Source organism: Podarcis vaucheri (genome assembly GCF_965113315.1).
Source record: "Podarcis vaucheri genome assembly, chromosome: 16".
NCBI classification, from domain to species: Eukaryota; Metazoa; Chordata; class Lepidosauria; order Squamata; family Lacertidae; genus Podarcis; species Podarcis vaucheri.
The window spans coordinates 39,506,113-39,522,209 of record NC_138754.1 but is presented as its reverse complement, the minus strand read 5'-3'; the positions used below and the strand labels follow the sequence as shown (position 1 = coordinate 39,522,209).

The following is a 16,097-nucleotide window of genomic DNA, read 5'->3' as shown; positions in this document are numbered from 1 at the left end:
GTCAATTGAGAAATGGATGCCATTTTGATTTCAAGATCTGTTTACTAAGGGCAGAAATTTGGTATGGATTCTATGATGTAAGACTTAGAGAGACAAAATCAGCCTCTAAGTGTGATTGACCTCTGGAGTTGAGTGATATTTCATTTCAGTGGGCAGACATGTCTGCTCCCCTCAGTGAAAAACAAATCCCTTGTTGGTTTATTCAGTTGAAACCTTGTGTTAATCTGGATCTTCTTACATCTCCTTAAACATGCAATCAGCTTAGTGAACAAGAAGAGGATCTAATTTTCAAGTATGAGAAATTTTCAAGTAACTGAAGATGGGGGGAGGGCATTTAAAACAGACAGAATCCATACCCTAATTTTAAATAAAAACTCCCAAACTAAAAGGACCTCTTTGAATATTTCGCATAATCTGACCCATTCAACCACTCAGTGTCTCAAAACCTCTGTGCTGGGAAGAGATGATCATAATTCGCGTGGCACAGTCAAGTTAGTTAATTTTGTTTTTGCCCCTCAGCTTGCTCAAAATTTGAGGCATAAGTTTTTATGCTCATATAGGATCAGGAATGGTTGGGAATTAGTTCACATAAATGATGTTTTAGTTTTATACAATAAAATTGGCTGTTGAAATAAATCCTCAAAAACAAAGTCATGCCTCATTCTTTATGTGAGTACAAGGCCAACATGAGACGGGGTCAACTGAATTTGGGGAGGGAATGCATCAAACACTCATACCGCAATTCCAATGGCATTTCTCTTACTGTCATATCTGATGAAATACAAGTAAGAGTCAAATAAAGAGATTAATCTGTATTTTAACTTATTTTTTCTTCCTTATCATTTGTTCCCTGCTGTTCAGCTCAGGCCTAAGCACAATGATGTAGCATTTGGGGGAAAAGATGCAACCCAGTAATCCAGCACTGGAGGCCAAGATGGAGAAGATCTCCACAGCCACCATGTATTTCCCTTTGGTGCTCAAGTAGGTTGGCACAAAGGACAACCAAACACTGCAAAACACCAACATGCTGAAAGTGATAAATTTGGCTTCGTTGAAACTGTCAGGGAGTTTCCTGGAAAAGAAAGCTACTATGAAGCTGGCGGTGGCCAGGGAGCCCATGTAGCCCAAGACAGAGTAAAACATGGACGCTGAACCCTCGTTACATTCAAGTATGATTTCCCCAATCACTGAATGCGTGTCCTTATCTGGAAATGGTGGAGAAGTACTTAACCAAAGAGCACAAATGGCAGCTTGGATGAAGCAGCAGAAGAGGACAATTGAATTGGTCAGGCCTTTCCCCACCCATTTCCTTATGCTGGATCCCGGTTTGGTGGCCATAAATGCCACAACCACAGTGACCGTCTTTGCCAACACAGTGGAAATGGCTAAAGAGAAAACAAGGCCAAAAGCCATTTGTCGGAGAAGACAGATCACCCTTCCAGGCTGTCCAATGAAAAGCAAGGAGCACAGGAAGCAAAGGAGGAGGGAGATGAGAAGGATGTAGGTGAGGGTCCGGTTGTTGGCTTTGACTATGGGAGTATCCTTGTGCTTCAGGAAAATGCCAAGTACTAAAGTTGTGATGAGAGAGAGAGAAATAGCTAACATCACTAAGATGATCCCCAGATTTTCTTTGTAAGAGAGGAAGCTCACAATCCTGGGAACACACTGAGTTTGATCCATGTTGGGATACTGGTCCTCTGGACAATTGACACAAGCGTCTATGTCTGAAAAAGGAAAGAAGTGCTTAAGTATTTCAGAATGTTGACCAGCATCGATCTAAACACAAACAGTTATTTAAGTACGCCTTTACACTAGGTAATGCCAATCAAAAGCAATCAGCCACAAGAAGGTTTGAGGATGTCTATTTCTGTGTTTTTGCAGTTCTTTCACAAAATCTTATAATTTGAATCATATAATTTGAATTTATATTAATGAATCTTATAATTTGAAAGTAAGTGAGACTGCATTTTGGATGGTTTTTGAACTAGTGGACCAGTAGCTGATTCAGAAAGTGGTTAGAAAAGAATGAATTACCGTATTTTTTGCACCATAACACTCACTTTTTTCCTCCTAAAAAGTAAGGGGAAATGTCTCTGTGTGTTATGGAGGGAATGCCTACGGGTGGCATGCCTACAGATATTCCTCCTCTAAAAACTACGTGCGTGTTATGGTCGGGTGCGTGTTATAGAGCGAAAAATACGGTATATGGCATCCTGTATTTTCTCCTGTATTTACAATACCTGATCGATGAAGAAAAACACAATTTCAGATGGCCTATAGAATAATAATGGGCTGGTCCAGTTGGAAGGCAGAAACCTACTTTCTGAAGAAACCAGAGGCCTTTCTCCTGGGCATGGTCGGCCAATTGGTGCCAAAGAGGGACAGAACTTTCTTTATGGACGCCACAACAGCAGCAAGAATACTTATTGCAAAGTATTGGAAGACACAAGATCTACCCACTCTGGAAGAATGGCAGAAGAAGGATAGACTATATGGAACTGGTGGAAATGACGGGCAGAATCCGAGACCAGGGAGAAGAGGTGGTGGAGGAAGATTGGAAGAAATTTAAAGACAATTTACAGAAACATTGTAAAATTAATGAATGTTAGAATGATGTTGGAATGAATCTAGGTGATTTTAGCAAAAATGTATCAAAGATCTAAGGAAAATAGACTGTTAATTGGTGAAAAGAGCGAAAGTAAACTTATATCAAGATCAAGATAAATTTTCAGGTTAAAAATTTTGAAGAGAGGGAAAGGATTTGCTGAAATGGATAATTGACTTAGAATACAAAAAAGGGAGGTGTGAGGAGGTCAGGGAAACAAGCAAATGAAAGATAAGTTATGGGAAGGTTCGATCCCCCCCTTCTTTTTTCTTTTTTCCTTTGTTTTTAATTGTTTTTATTTTTCTGTTTTTTATTGTGATGTATTGGTTTTGTTATTGTTAATGTTTAATTTGGTGTTTTTCTTTTATCTTTTTGTAAACTTAAAACTTTAATAAATACTATTTTTAAAAAAAATGGAAGGCAGAAACCTAGCTCTAATGGATGCATGGATTAGTCAGTCTAGTTAGTCAGTATTTAGTGTCTAGCTGATTTGCCTGGCTCTTGGTGTCTAGTTGAAGGATTGAGAGATGTGTGTATAGAAAGTAGCCCACGGTACAAGTTAAAACTCACATTAGTTGCTCCCTCCACTTTTGCCTCAGGACCCACCAAGTACTCCTAGAAGGTTGCACAGAACAGGATGAGGCCCTGAGGATGCAAAAGGTTTCTTACCCTGGCTTTAGAGTTGGCTGGAACCAGGAAAGGACCTCCTCATTGCTTGGGAAATTGTTGGCAACCGAGGGGCACTTTGCTCATTTTCCCATCTCAGATAGGTGTCTAATCATCCATCCATTCATTCATCTACATTTAGTTATTACATTTATATCCAAGGAACTACAAGTGGCATACTTTGTTCCCTCCACTTTATCCTCACAATGTCCCATGAGTTGTGTAGGCGGCAAAATTGTGATTGGTCTAATATAGGGCTGCTATACGTCTGGGTTTTCCCTGACACATCTGGGAATTGGGCTGCCAAATGGCGTCCAGGTGATTTTTTGCTGAATCAGCAAAATATTTGAGAAAACCTGGATGTATGGCAAGTAGAGGGGTTTGTTTGTTTTTTTAAAAAAAATCCTTTAAAAATCCTGTAAAAGCTCAATAACTTTGAACCAAGAATATTTTTTTAAATAATGACAACTCAACAACAAGATAATTGTTTCTTAAAATCCCTTTAGTATTAGACTGCTCTGCATTCATCAGCATTCTCCAAACAAAGGTAATAAATAGCATGCATATATATATATATATATATATATATATATATATATATTCCCATAAATTAGGTCATGGGAATTCCTGCCTCCCACCTTTCTGACTAGAGATCATTCCTTCTGGACACGGAGCACAATCATAGCAGCAAAACTTCTCTCCTTCCTTCTTTTTTCTACTAAAGCCAGGGTTGCAGTTGTCATTGCACACAGAAAGGGGCAGCGCCTGTGCAAAATCATACAGATGAGCAACAACAGATTAGCCCTTTTCAGTCCTTCACCTCCATGTGATTAGACTCATGTGAGGGGCAGAGAGACTGAGGATGAACCAGTCGGCTCAGCTCCTCTGTCGCCCATTTGTTACCAATTCCCAACTTCATCTCCTGGTTTGATCAGTCTAAGACTCAGCCTGAAAGTGGATCATGAAAAAGACAATGTCACCTCCAGACCCCCAAAATATGAAGTTGTAGAAATAAGATAAAGATATTGTGAAGATAAGAGCAAGGTCCATCTTTTTTTCCTTCCAGAAATCACTACATGAAGTAATGATATTCTGTGACATTTTAGCAAAATAAAATATTTTATTTTCCAATGCTTTGTAACTGGCTTATGTGATAACTTTTTTCATAAAGAAATTAAATGGCATAGATGGCAAAAATAACTCCTTGCTTTATGTTAAGATTTGATTCATGAGGTCAATTTATGAGGTCAAGGATCATAAAGCATTAAATTTACAATAAGGCACCTCAAGAACTTATGGAATAGTGAGCTACCCAGAAGGGAACATTCCCCTTTCATATAGTCAAGAGTTTGCAGTTATAATTCACCTGATTAAAACTTGGATGCCACACGATTTGCTCATCATTGATGGTTAACTCTTTGCCTGCTGGAACCTGAGGCTCCAGTCGCCCAACTTTCAATCTAGTCAGTGAGCCATTGGGGAAAGTGATCCAATTGGTAACATCAAAACCTGCAACCAGTTCTCCATGTTCATCAAAGTGCACCATATCTCCAGTGCTGATGTTGAATACAAGGCTCTTCAGAAAGGGATGGACCTGGAATATTGAAATATTTACATGGAATTAATGACATGAATAACTGTTCTTAAAGCAGTATATATGGTGATGGAGTATTTCCACTTGTCTATTATTATTATTATTATTATTATTATTATTATTATTATTATTAACATGAAATTAATTACATAAAGAACAGTCTATAGAGGGGATACATTGATTGAAAATGTCTAGCAAACCAGATCGGTAGTTGGGTTCCTATTGCAGATATTTGGCAAGCTAGCATGGCAGTGATGTTGACTCTGAGTAAATGTGCACCAGGTCAGGCAGGCTAATATCTGTGGCTCTTGCCACCAGACTTGGCTGGAGCTCATTGGGACTGGTGAGGCAAAAAGCCAGGAGATCAGTGGCAGCTGAAGGCAAAGCAAAGAAGTTCTGAGTTGTTTTTACCTGCCATGGTTGCACATTCAGAAAGGCAAATCTCTCTCCTCTTGCCAATCTGCTATGTTTGGAGCTGGATTTGTATATGGAGTTCAGAGCATGTGCCACAGCATAGACAGCTTTGTAGACATTGTAGCTGTGACCAGTCATGTGTTTTTCATACAAAACCCCAGGGAGGTTCTCCAGTTTCTCCTCCAAAGAGCAGGGATCTTTCTGCTCAGCCTCCACCTCCTGTCCATTAGATGCTTTCAGGGAGCAGGTGAAAGCCTGTTCCCAGACGTCCTGGATGAATATATCCTCTTTGTGCCAGAAGGGTCTTATCGTCTGAATGAACTTCTGGAACCCTAATGGCTGACTTGAGTGGACTGTGAAGGATAGAGTACCATGGAACATTTGTATTTCCCAGTCTTTCTGAATAGACACTGATGCAAAATCCCAGTGAGATGTAGCGACCCACACTTTACCCAGAGGTGGCCATCCCATTACAGGTGCTATAAAGGATAATACTCTCAAAACCTGAAAGGATGGAGGTTCCCCATAAACCACAAATACATTAGCTTTTGTCTCAAACACAATTGCATAACTTTCCCAGTGCTGGTAAGCCAAGCGTATCATCTCATCCAGATAATTCCATTTTTCTAATCTTACTATGAAATCATAGCAGATGCCATGCTCAAAGAGTAGTGGTAAAATTGTCTGTAGAAACTGGTCCCCTTTGTCATCGTCCACAGCACAAAGTACAATCCATGTCCATCTGAAATGCTGAAGTAATCGCACTATTCCTATGTGCTGTTTGGCTTCATTTGGGACCATCTGGTATAAAAATGGGAATAGCTTGTTTGTATCCTGTATCGCCAAAAAGGATCCATATGTGAGCTAAAATAGAGTGTATGAGGGGCTTTTTTATGGATTATGAGAGACTGCAAAACTATAGATTTCACAGGTACTTCAGAGACATAGCTTTCCCAATAAATGTCTGCATAGGTTCTTAAAGAAGAAAACTTCAAATTAGGGAAAACAGTATGGAAGATTAGCCAATAATCTGCTTCATTATTGATAATTTCTTAATGTTTCTCCTAATGTTTTAAAAATATCTAGTCCAGCCCTACAGAGCAGTAGACAACAAATATTTCCTCTCTTCTATACAGCCATTAAGGTATTTTAGAGTACTATATTAACCTCCTTAGTCATTTCCTCTCTGGACTAAAGTTGCACAGTTCTGTCAGCCATTGCTTACATTATGTGTTTTCAGTTGTGTAGTAGGTCTAGTAAAGAAGAAAAAGAAAGAAACCATAGAAACTCAAATCCTTTACATCCTAGGAACAATAATTCCATTCCACTTCAATTAACAAATACTCAAGTTTTCTGGACTATTGGCTCTCAGCACTGCTTGGTTAATCCTAATCCAAACTGCCCTTCTGAATAAAACTTTGCAGGAACCTTGTCAAAACTTTATCAAAATCAAGATAGTATTTCCCATACACCCATGCTCCCAATTTACCTGTGGAATCTTGTGGGTTGCTGAAATGGTGGCCGTATTGGCAGAGATTTCAGAGATGCATCCGCCAATGAGAGCTATCAGATTGTTCCACTTGTGACATTTGAAGTTGGGGACAAATCTATGCTGTGTGGAAAGCAGGTTGAGCGTGGCCTTGTAGGTCATCCTTGCAGTGTAGTAGCTATTGAGGACGCGGAACCCTAGAGAGATGTTGGATAAGACTTTGGGATTCTCATTGATTTCTTTGACAGCAAATGCTAAGGCCAGGATGTGCTGGTAGTTCTTTGGCACGGAGCTGTAATAAAATTACAACACAATGGACTGAAATGAGGAAAAAGAAGAAGAGGAAGAAGAAATGCTCCCTGCATTTAAGGGAGTTACTCTTTGTACCAATAAAAACAAGTAATTGAAAGTCAATAGGTGTGGCCTTGCCAACACAGTGCCCATAGGTGCAAGAAAGCCATAGAGAACATCACCTGAGGACACAGAGCCTCTAATCCCTTCCCTTGCTCACTGCTTACTTCACCATGAGATGTTGTGAGTGGTTTTGCCTCCCAGAAGTACATATAGCTGAATAATGAAATTTCATCTCTGAATACATTTCTAGGCTCTGAACTTCACCTGAGCAGTGGAACAGAAAATGGAGCACTCAGAGAGCAAAAGTGGAGCAATCTGAGGGAAAAGAACGGGGAGAAAGCGCTGCACTGCAAAAGTGAGGAGAGACAGAAAAGAGCAGGAATTGTGTTCCATAGAGAGGAATCAGAAGGTGCACGTGGACATACACTCACATCCCTCAAGGCTGAGAAGGAACAAAGTGTGGGCAGAACAGAAATAGGGAGGCAGCGACAAGGCATGATCCACCATGTGAAAATGCTGTAGAAGGCTTACTAAATCATGAAAAGAAGCACAGAGCTGTTTATTTTAGTGGGGCTTGCAAAGGAAAGCTTAGCAATAGAAACAGTTAATATGAGAAATGAATACAGTAAACCCACAATCTGTATTCAGCTTTACATGCCTGGCAAAACAAACAAACAAATTAATCCAAAGGGGTTGGGTGTCTGGGGAAAAAGACTTTGGGAATCCCATCTGCCATTGAACCCGATTTATATTGACTATACACAAAGCTGTCTGTTGGCGTGATTTCCGGAACGTGACCCCTCATGTAAATTGGGAGCTTCCTGTCTCTGTCTCTCTGTCTACCCATATCCACTCTTGCCCATCATTGTCATACTGAGGCTGAATACCTGATACCTCTTCCATAATACTGAAGAATGCTTAACCCCCCCCCTTACAATTTTATTGGGTTTCCATGAAGAAGAACATCAAAATATGAATCATAGTACTGCGTACTATGCATTTTCAATCATTTCAGTCTGATTATATTATACACAGATAGAAGGGGGATAAATAATGTCTTACATAGGTTCATCAATCAGTATCTGTGAAGGCTGTTCCCTGAAAGACTGGATATTAGAGAAGTATATGACTTGGGAAACCATCTCTCCAATTACAAGGTCTCCTGGCTGGTAAAATTCGTGAGCAATAGGAAGAGGATCATCATAAATGCTGCAGTTAATAGAATGTGCCTTACATAAAGTGTGAAGCAAAAGTAACAGCAGAAACAGCACCAGCAGGATCCTGCGGAGAAATCTTCCCCTCCCAATGTAGATTCCCATTTTTCCACTACAGCCTTGTATGTGGATGTTATCAGCTTGGCTAAAGTGTCCTTTGAATAGGGGGCTGTTAGGTAGTCTATGCACTAGCACCTTGGTCTTTGAGTTAAAAATGGTTCTTCAACTGTCAGTAGCCCCAGCCAGCAAATTTTCTTTTTCTTCACACATTATTCCCAGGGATGGCTGGAGGTTGCTGGGATACAAATAATAACATTATTACTTCTTTTTAAAAATCACCATCTGTAGCAGTTTAGTTATAGAATCTCACCATTCCTTGGTTTGCAAAGAAAATAATTATACCCACGACAGTTACCCAAGAGAACATAAGGTGCATTGTGGTGAGGCAGTGTTTCAGTTAAACCATGTGCTAAACCATGTGCTAAACCATGCCTAGTCAAGGAATTTCACATTTCACAAAAAGAATGTTCCTTGAAATTGATGACTGGATGGAATCATATCCAAACATGTAAAAGAAGAATGAAGATACAAAAGACTGGCAGAACCCTGGCTGTGCCTAGATATAGCTTTGAACATTAGCAAGTTGTTATGCCTTTTAAAAGATGCTATTGTTTTTTAATCCGAACAGAATGTGTATATCTACTAGGTAAGAGGATGGAAGCCAGCAATTTTGACAATGATGGAAATAATTCCTCAGTGTGTTCTTCGTATTTGCAGTTGCAACATGCCTGACCAAATTGCTAAAGCCTCTCCCCCCTGAATTGTATGACTATTATTGTCTTCCTTGAGAGATAATAAGTAGGCAGCACTGCTTAGTCCTGAGCAAGAGTTAAGTTTTCCCAGAGATCATTCTTAGTTGGCAGAAAATGAAGGTCTGGGTTTAAACGTAGAGTCAAGTCTAAGAGTATATGAGATTCAGTCCCGTCCCATCCTGTCCCCCACCCTGAAGATGGGTTCATCTCCTTCATCACATCCCTTCTCAGTACTGTTTCCCCCCATATTGCTATCATTAACAAATTGATATTAGGGTTGACATATTTCTAAAAGTAAAAACCAGGACACCCCAAAAGTTTTTACTTATGCAATACAGTGGTACCTTGGTTTACAAACTTAATCCATTCTGGAAGTCCGTTCTTAAACCAAAGTGTTCTTAAACCAAGGCTTGCTTTCCCATACAGTGGGAGATTCAATTTACAAACGAAACACACTCAACAGAAAGCGGAACATGTTCTGCTTCCAAGGCAAAGTTCACAAACCAAAACACCTACTTCTAGGTTTGTAGCATTCTTCATCCAAGTTGTTCATAAACTTAGCTGTTCTTAAACCAAGGTACCACTGTACTATTATTCTGCAGAATGCAAACCTAGCAATTAGGAACAGAGCCTAGCCCAAGTACTGGACTTCTGTGTACATATCTGGGAAAAATAAAAACCAGCATGCCCCAAGCCTTTAAAAAAAAACAAAAAACTTATACATTACAGTCGTACCTTGGTTATTGAATGCCTTGGTACTCGTACGTTTTGACTCCCAAATGTTCAAAAGCTGGAAGCAAGTGTTCTGGTTTTTGAACGTTCTTTGGAAGTCCAACGTCTGACATGGCTTCCACAACTGAGTGCAGGAACCTCCTGCAGCTCCTGCAGCCGATTGGAAGCCACGCCTTGGTTTTCAAACGGTTCTGGGAGTCGAATGGACTTCCGGAACAGATTAAGTTTGGCAAACAAGGTACCACAGTACTAAGCTGTTCTTAAACCAAGGTACCACAGTACTATCATTCTGCCGCATGCATCATTAGCAATTTGAAAAAGTCTAGCCCAAGTAGCTTACACTCAGAATTTGACTTCTGTGTACATGTCTGGGAACAAGGAACAGGCTAATTATCGGAGGTCACCGAAAATACGTATTTGGGCCCTCGGTAATTCAGTCCAGTTGCCAATGGCTCTCTTAGTTTTTCAAGTATGGGCCTTAGCTGTGGTGGCTCCCCTACTGCGGAATACTCTTCCCAGAGAGGCTCGCCTGGCACCATCATTACATGTCTTTATCTCGTTTGACATCTGTTTACTGAAGGCAGAAATTTGGCATGCATTCTGTGATGTAAGAGTTGGAGAGACAAAATCAGCCTCTAAGTGTGATCGAGCTCTGGAGTTGAGTGATATTTCATTTTAGTGGGCAAACATGTCTGCTCAGCTTTGTCAGTCAAAAACAAACCCTTGGAAAGAGGTTGGTTCATTCAGTTGATAATAACCTGGATCTTCTTACAGCTCCGTAAACATGCAATCAGCTTAGTGAATAAGAAGATGGCCTTATTTCCCAGTATGAGAAGATAAACACATTTACCTACAGTAACTCAAGATGGGGGGGTATTTAAGATGGACAGAATCCATACCCTCATTAAAAAAATAAAAATAAAACAAAAGCACCTCTGAATATTTCTCATAATCTGACCCATTCAACCACTCAGTGTCTCAAAACCTCTGTGCTGGGAAGAGATGATAATAATTCTCTTGGCAAAGTTAATCTAGTTAATTTTGGTTTTGCCCCTCAACTTGCTCAAAATTTGAGGCATAGGTATGATGCTCCTATAGGATCAGGCACTGTTGGGAATTAGTACACATAACAGATGTTTTAATTTTATACAATAAAATTGTTTGTTGAAATAACATGGTTAGCATGGTGGTGGTTCGGAGTGTCCCAGAGGGTCCTTTCTGCAGGGCTCATCACACAACCCTCCAATGGTAGACAAGCCAGAGGGATAAGTGAGTGGAACCGTGGATGTGACTTCTACCTTTGTAAAGTAGGCCAGTTCCTACAAGCACCCCTCTCTATTGTCCATACAGACAAGGAAGAGGCATTACAGTGGTGCCTCGCAAGACGAAAATAATTCATTCCGCGAGTCTTTTCATCTTGCGATGTTTTTCGTCTTGCGAAGCACGGTCCGTCGCAACTGCGCCTCTTCAAGCGGCTTTTAAAAAAAAGCACAAGACGTTTTCGTCTTGCAAAGCAAGCCCATAGGGAAATTCGTCTAGCGAAGCAACGCAAAACCGAAAAACCCTTTCGTCTAGCGAGTTTTTCGTCTTGCGAGGCATTCGTCTTGCGGGGCACCACTGTATCAGAACTCAAGTATATATTCCAGCCAGGTATCTAATGCTAGTAGGTCTGCTTAGCCCCACTGAAATTAGTGCACTCAACATAACCCTGCTCATTTATGTGACTGGGTTTACTCTGAGTACAACTAGCAACGGATACAGCCTGTGAATCAGGGCCCATGGACCCTGGGGCTGTGTTTTCCTCACTCTTGACCTGGCGCATTAAAGGGACAGAAATAAACATTTCATGGCCCATGACTTTGGACTTTGGCACATAAATAGGAGTGGCCTAGCTGGATTGCAAGAAACAGTGAACTGCTTTGGCAACCTTTCATAAAACTTTCTGATCTGCGTTAAATCAGCCCTCTAAAGTTCAGTTCTGCCTTGGTACGTGCACTAGTGTAAACCTGTCTAACTGAATGCTGTTCTTGTCATTTGGAGCGAACTCTCCAGGGGCTTCTCCGAACAGCAAACACTGTGTCAAGACCCTGCAATTAGAGATAATTGACGGAGAGCCCTTACAGCCATCGCATATGCTACATACAGGTGCAATTTTCACAGATCATCATTATTCCTGATTATTCAGTATTACAACTAACCTTAAAATAGCATTTGCTATACAGTTTTCTGTCCTGCATTGTAAACAGCGCTTTGACTTTTACGTGGTATTAACTGTGACCTGTGTTTACCTGGACGCTGTGCTTTCCACCTTGTGCCAAGTCCCAAAAGGGCAGCAAACCAAGACAAGGCTCTGCAATAGGCTGTAATTTTCACAGCAGAAAGCCCAATTAAACTTGTCAGCCAGGATTCTAATTATGAAGCAAACTTCAGCAAGCAGCTGACAATCAGGAAGAATCTGCTGTCTGCCACACTTTAGTTTAATCATATCAACAATATCTAGCTGGGCCCAGAAACACTCAGGCAGAGCTGATCAACACACACAAACTGTTTCTCACTTAACAAGGCAAATATCCTATGTGAATCCCATCACAATGAAAGGCTTATAATTTGAACACTAGGTTTGGACTCATCCATGAATGTGGGTCTGTCTCTGAAAAGTATTGGGAAACTTCTTCTAGGCTGGGATGTTGCGGCCAGGCTGTTGCCCAGTGCCAATGATCTGAAGAATGTGGCTCTGCCATTCAAACTATTTTAGTGGCTGCCAGGACATTTGCACACACAATTCAAAGTATCCATAAGCCCCGCTCTGTGCCCAGAAGCGTTGTGGCCCATAGAGTGCAGCAAAATACTGGGCAAGGTTTTCCCCAGTATCATCTCTGTGTGATGGGCTACTGGGGAAAAGCTGTCCCATAAGCCTTTGCTGCAGAGGGGAGGGCAGGCCTATATAAGGCTGTTTCCCCTGGAGCTTTCAGAGCTTCCCATCTGCCCACCCTCAGGTTAGAGCCTTCACTGGGCAATTTTGGGTCATTGGTTGACAGGGCCAGAAAGGATTTTATTTTCTCCAAATGTGACTGGCTCCCCCCCCCCTTCCCTCAGTAAAATTATGCCTTTCCTTTGTTAGGCTGAAAAACATTATTAGCATGAGGATGGAAATGGCATTGGTCAGCATCAACATAGTATAGAGGGTTCCCCCCTAAGGGTCCTGAGGGGTGGATTTACCATGGCAAACCCAAGCGTGGTTTCGGTATCTGCCTGGTTGGAACTTGCACCCTGGTCCTCAAGGGAGACCTTGCTTGCTTGGCCTGCACCACGGCAAAGTTCAACACTGGCCGACTCCCATTTGGAGTGATCCAAACCCAGCGGATCCATTCCATCAACACAGGGCTTGTGGAATGATGAACTGATCCTGGGACCCAATGCCATGCCAACCCTTGCCCTGCCTGCTGCTGCCAACAAAGTTTTGTCCTGATTTTATCCCATCACCATTGTACAGTCTGGTTATTTTGCTGCTTTCATGGGCCACATAATGGGCCTGCCTGGGCAATGATATTTAATGTTCTGAGCAGCACAGGACAGGGATTTTTGAAGGACCACCTCCTCCTAGATCAACCTAGTTGCACAATCACACCCTTTTGACACCATGACTGCAAGGTGGTTTTAAGAAGTTAACACTCTCTGCTATGTGATCTTGAGTACACAATGGAAATTTAATCCCATACCTTTATCTAGGTCATCATCGCTGAACATATGTGTTCCTTCCTCTTTGGAATGAGGCACAGATTTACACACCATCACCTAGTAGGATTACCATCTTTTTCTTCTTCTGTGCCCCATGTAGTCTTCTTTTAGCTGTATCTTGACCTTCAAGTATTGCAGGTGACAATGTTCATGAAAAACTTCACCTCCTGATTTATATATAGCACACACAACCCTTAATATCACAGAAACATAGGTTCCAACTCGATGACTTTGAGGACACCTCAGCCGCTACCCCAAATATACTGGGAGCTCCCCGCCATCTTGAACGGCCGAGCCTTGGCAGGACTACCAGCGGCAGGCCCCATTGGATCTTTCTGCGGCGGCAGCAGGTCCTGTCGCGTCTCACTGGGCCTACTCGCAGTCTTGTACTCAGTCCTTGATGTCTTCTAATTTTTTAAGTTTAAAACCAGCACCAGCAAAAGTCAATATATCTCTATAAGTGCCCCATTTCCTTTCCATATTAATTTTCTTTAGGGCATTTGCTTTGGTGGGGGATAGCCATAACAATGTTTTTCTTTCCAAAAAATTCTTATATCTCACCCAAACACCATACAGACTCTTTCTTATTCTCTTGACCAGTGGTGCAGTGGTGAATTCTGAAGTTCAGGAGTTCACTGTGACAGCCCCCAAAGACACACCCCAAAGGGGCAAATCCCAGGCCCTTCCCAGGGAGACCATTCTCCCACTGTCGGGTAACATTGAAAACTCAGGAAGGATCTTATATATTGGAACTTAACCTTCAGTCACTCTGTCAGTTGCATGATCTTACTGTCCTTTCCCTTCCCACATGCCACAACCACATGTACAGTGGTACCTCTGGTGACATATGCTTCAGGTTACATACGCTTCAGGTTACAGACTCTGCTAACCCAGAAATAGTGCTTCAGGTGAAGAACTTTGCGCGGCGGCAGCAAAGTGCGACTGCGGCGCAGCAGGAGGCCCCATTAGCTAAAGTGGTGCTTCAGGTTAAGAACAGTTTCAGGTTAAGAATGGACCTCCGGAACGAATTAAGTACTTAACCCAAGGTACCACTGTATTGTATGTTTCAAGTTGTACCACTGCATTTAAGCCTTCATTGTCACCTGCCGGGTCCCTCACATTGCTCTCCAACTCTAAGATGACAAAAGTTTTTTGTTTTTTTACTTCCATATGCATTTATCTATATTTTTATATAGAATAGCTAGTCAGTCTCAGCTGTTAGCCCATGCAATGTGGGATTTCTGAAGTGTTTAGAAAAACAGATGTCTGCATACACTAACCATTTCTGTAAGGAAATGTAAGACTCTGTATTGCACCTGCAACTGGAGCCTGTGTTATTTTAACTCTTTCCTCCCTCCCCTTAATGTGTGGACAAGGAAACATCCCTGTGGTCCAAAATCCTGAAAATCATGTCTCCATTGGGGACACATGTACAGTTGGGGAAAATGGTGCAGGTGTGATTGAGGAAGAGTGTTAGGAAAACTAGGAAGCTCCCTTCAGGGCACCAATTTGCAGCTCGACTGCTTGCTTGTTTGCCTGTGGCACTGAAAATTACAAGAGCACTACTCAATAACAAATGTGCATTATTAGTTTGATCTTACTATAAGTCACAGAGCTCAATAACCAGTAATTATCTCAAATGGCTGGGATTTATCATTCATCTTCCCAAATCCCCTGTACACTTCTTCAGGCCATGAACACAATCAATGTCAGATTGTGAAAGTGTATATAAAATAAATCCTGTGTCATTCAGAGCCCCAGTGAGAAATTCTGAACATGCAGGTTTTCAAGGATCAGTTCTTTGGCTTTTTCCATTTATCAAAATAACCCAGAACCATTAAATGGAAATTCTTGCAATGCAGTTTATGGAGGATGAGATAGAAATCTGACTTCTGGCATCCCTGTTGGGCCCAAGATGGTAGGAACATTTCTGCTGCAGATTCTTCTCTTCCTGTGGCTGCAGTTGCCTCCAACTGAGAGCAAGGAACACTCTGCTAGATGCACCATGATGGAGCCGTTCCAGCTTCCATACCAGAATTATCAGAGAGGGGACCTAATCATTGGAGGAATTGCTAATTATTTTGGCTTTGTATTTGAAGAAATGGATTTCCATGAGCACCCAAACACAAAGCTTATAGATGAATTTTTGTAAGGAAAAAACCATATCCTTCATAGTGTACTCTTGGTGAGCTCCTGTATGCTACAATTACACAAAGCATACCACGGCATGCTCAGAACACATTTCCCTGTGACGTTTTTCCAGTAGGAATGTTAAGCATATATTTTCTTCTCTTTACATTGTGATCTTGACTTCTTCATTGTTTGATTCCACTTCTTGATGTTTCTATATTCTGCCTGTTTTGCTTTCTCATCGCCTGATCCCATGGCTCTCACCGCTTTCTCCCAACTTCATCCTCAACCTCCCTCTGTGTTTCCTTTCACACCATTAACATCTGGTTTTCGATTGCAGCAAAGCTTG

The 16,097-nt window shown here is 41.4% G+C and overlaps 1 protein-coding gene across 1 annotated transcript; it reads right to left on the bottom strand.

Moving 5' to 3' along the window:
- Positions 1-822: 822 nt before the first annotated feature.
- LOC309521691 (vomeronasal type-2 receptor 26-like) lies at positions 823-13,249 on the bottom strand (the record flags this gene model as incomplete). The annotated part of the gene is made up of 7 exons (XM_082204403.1): positions 823-1,724; positions 3,910-4,036; positions 4,638-4,865; positions 5,277-6,143; positions 6,769-7,060; positions 8,185-8,351; positions 13,100-13,249. 7 exons carry the CDS (start codon positions 13,247-13,249, stop codon positions 823-825), a joined length of 2,733 nt encoding a protein of 910 aa, XP_082060529.1.
- Positions 13,250-16,097: the final 2,848 nt, after the last annotated feature.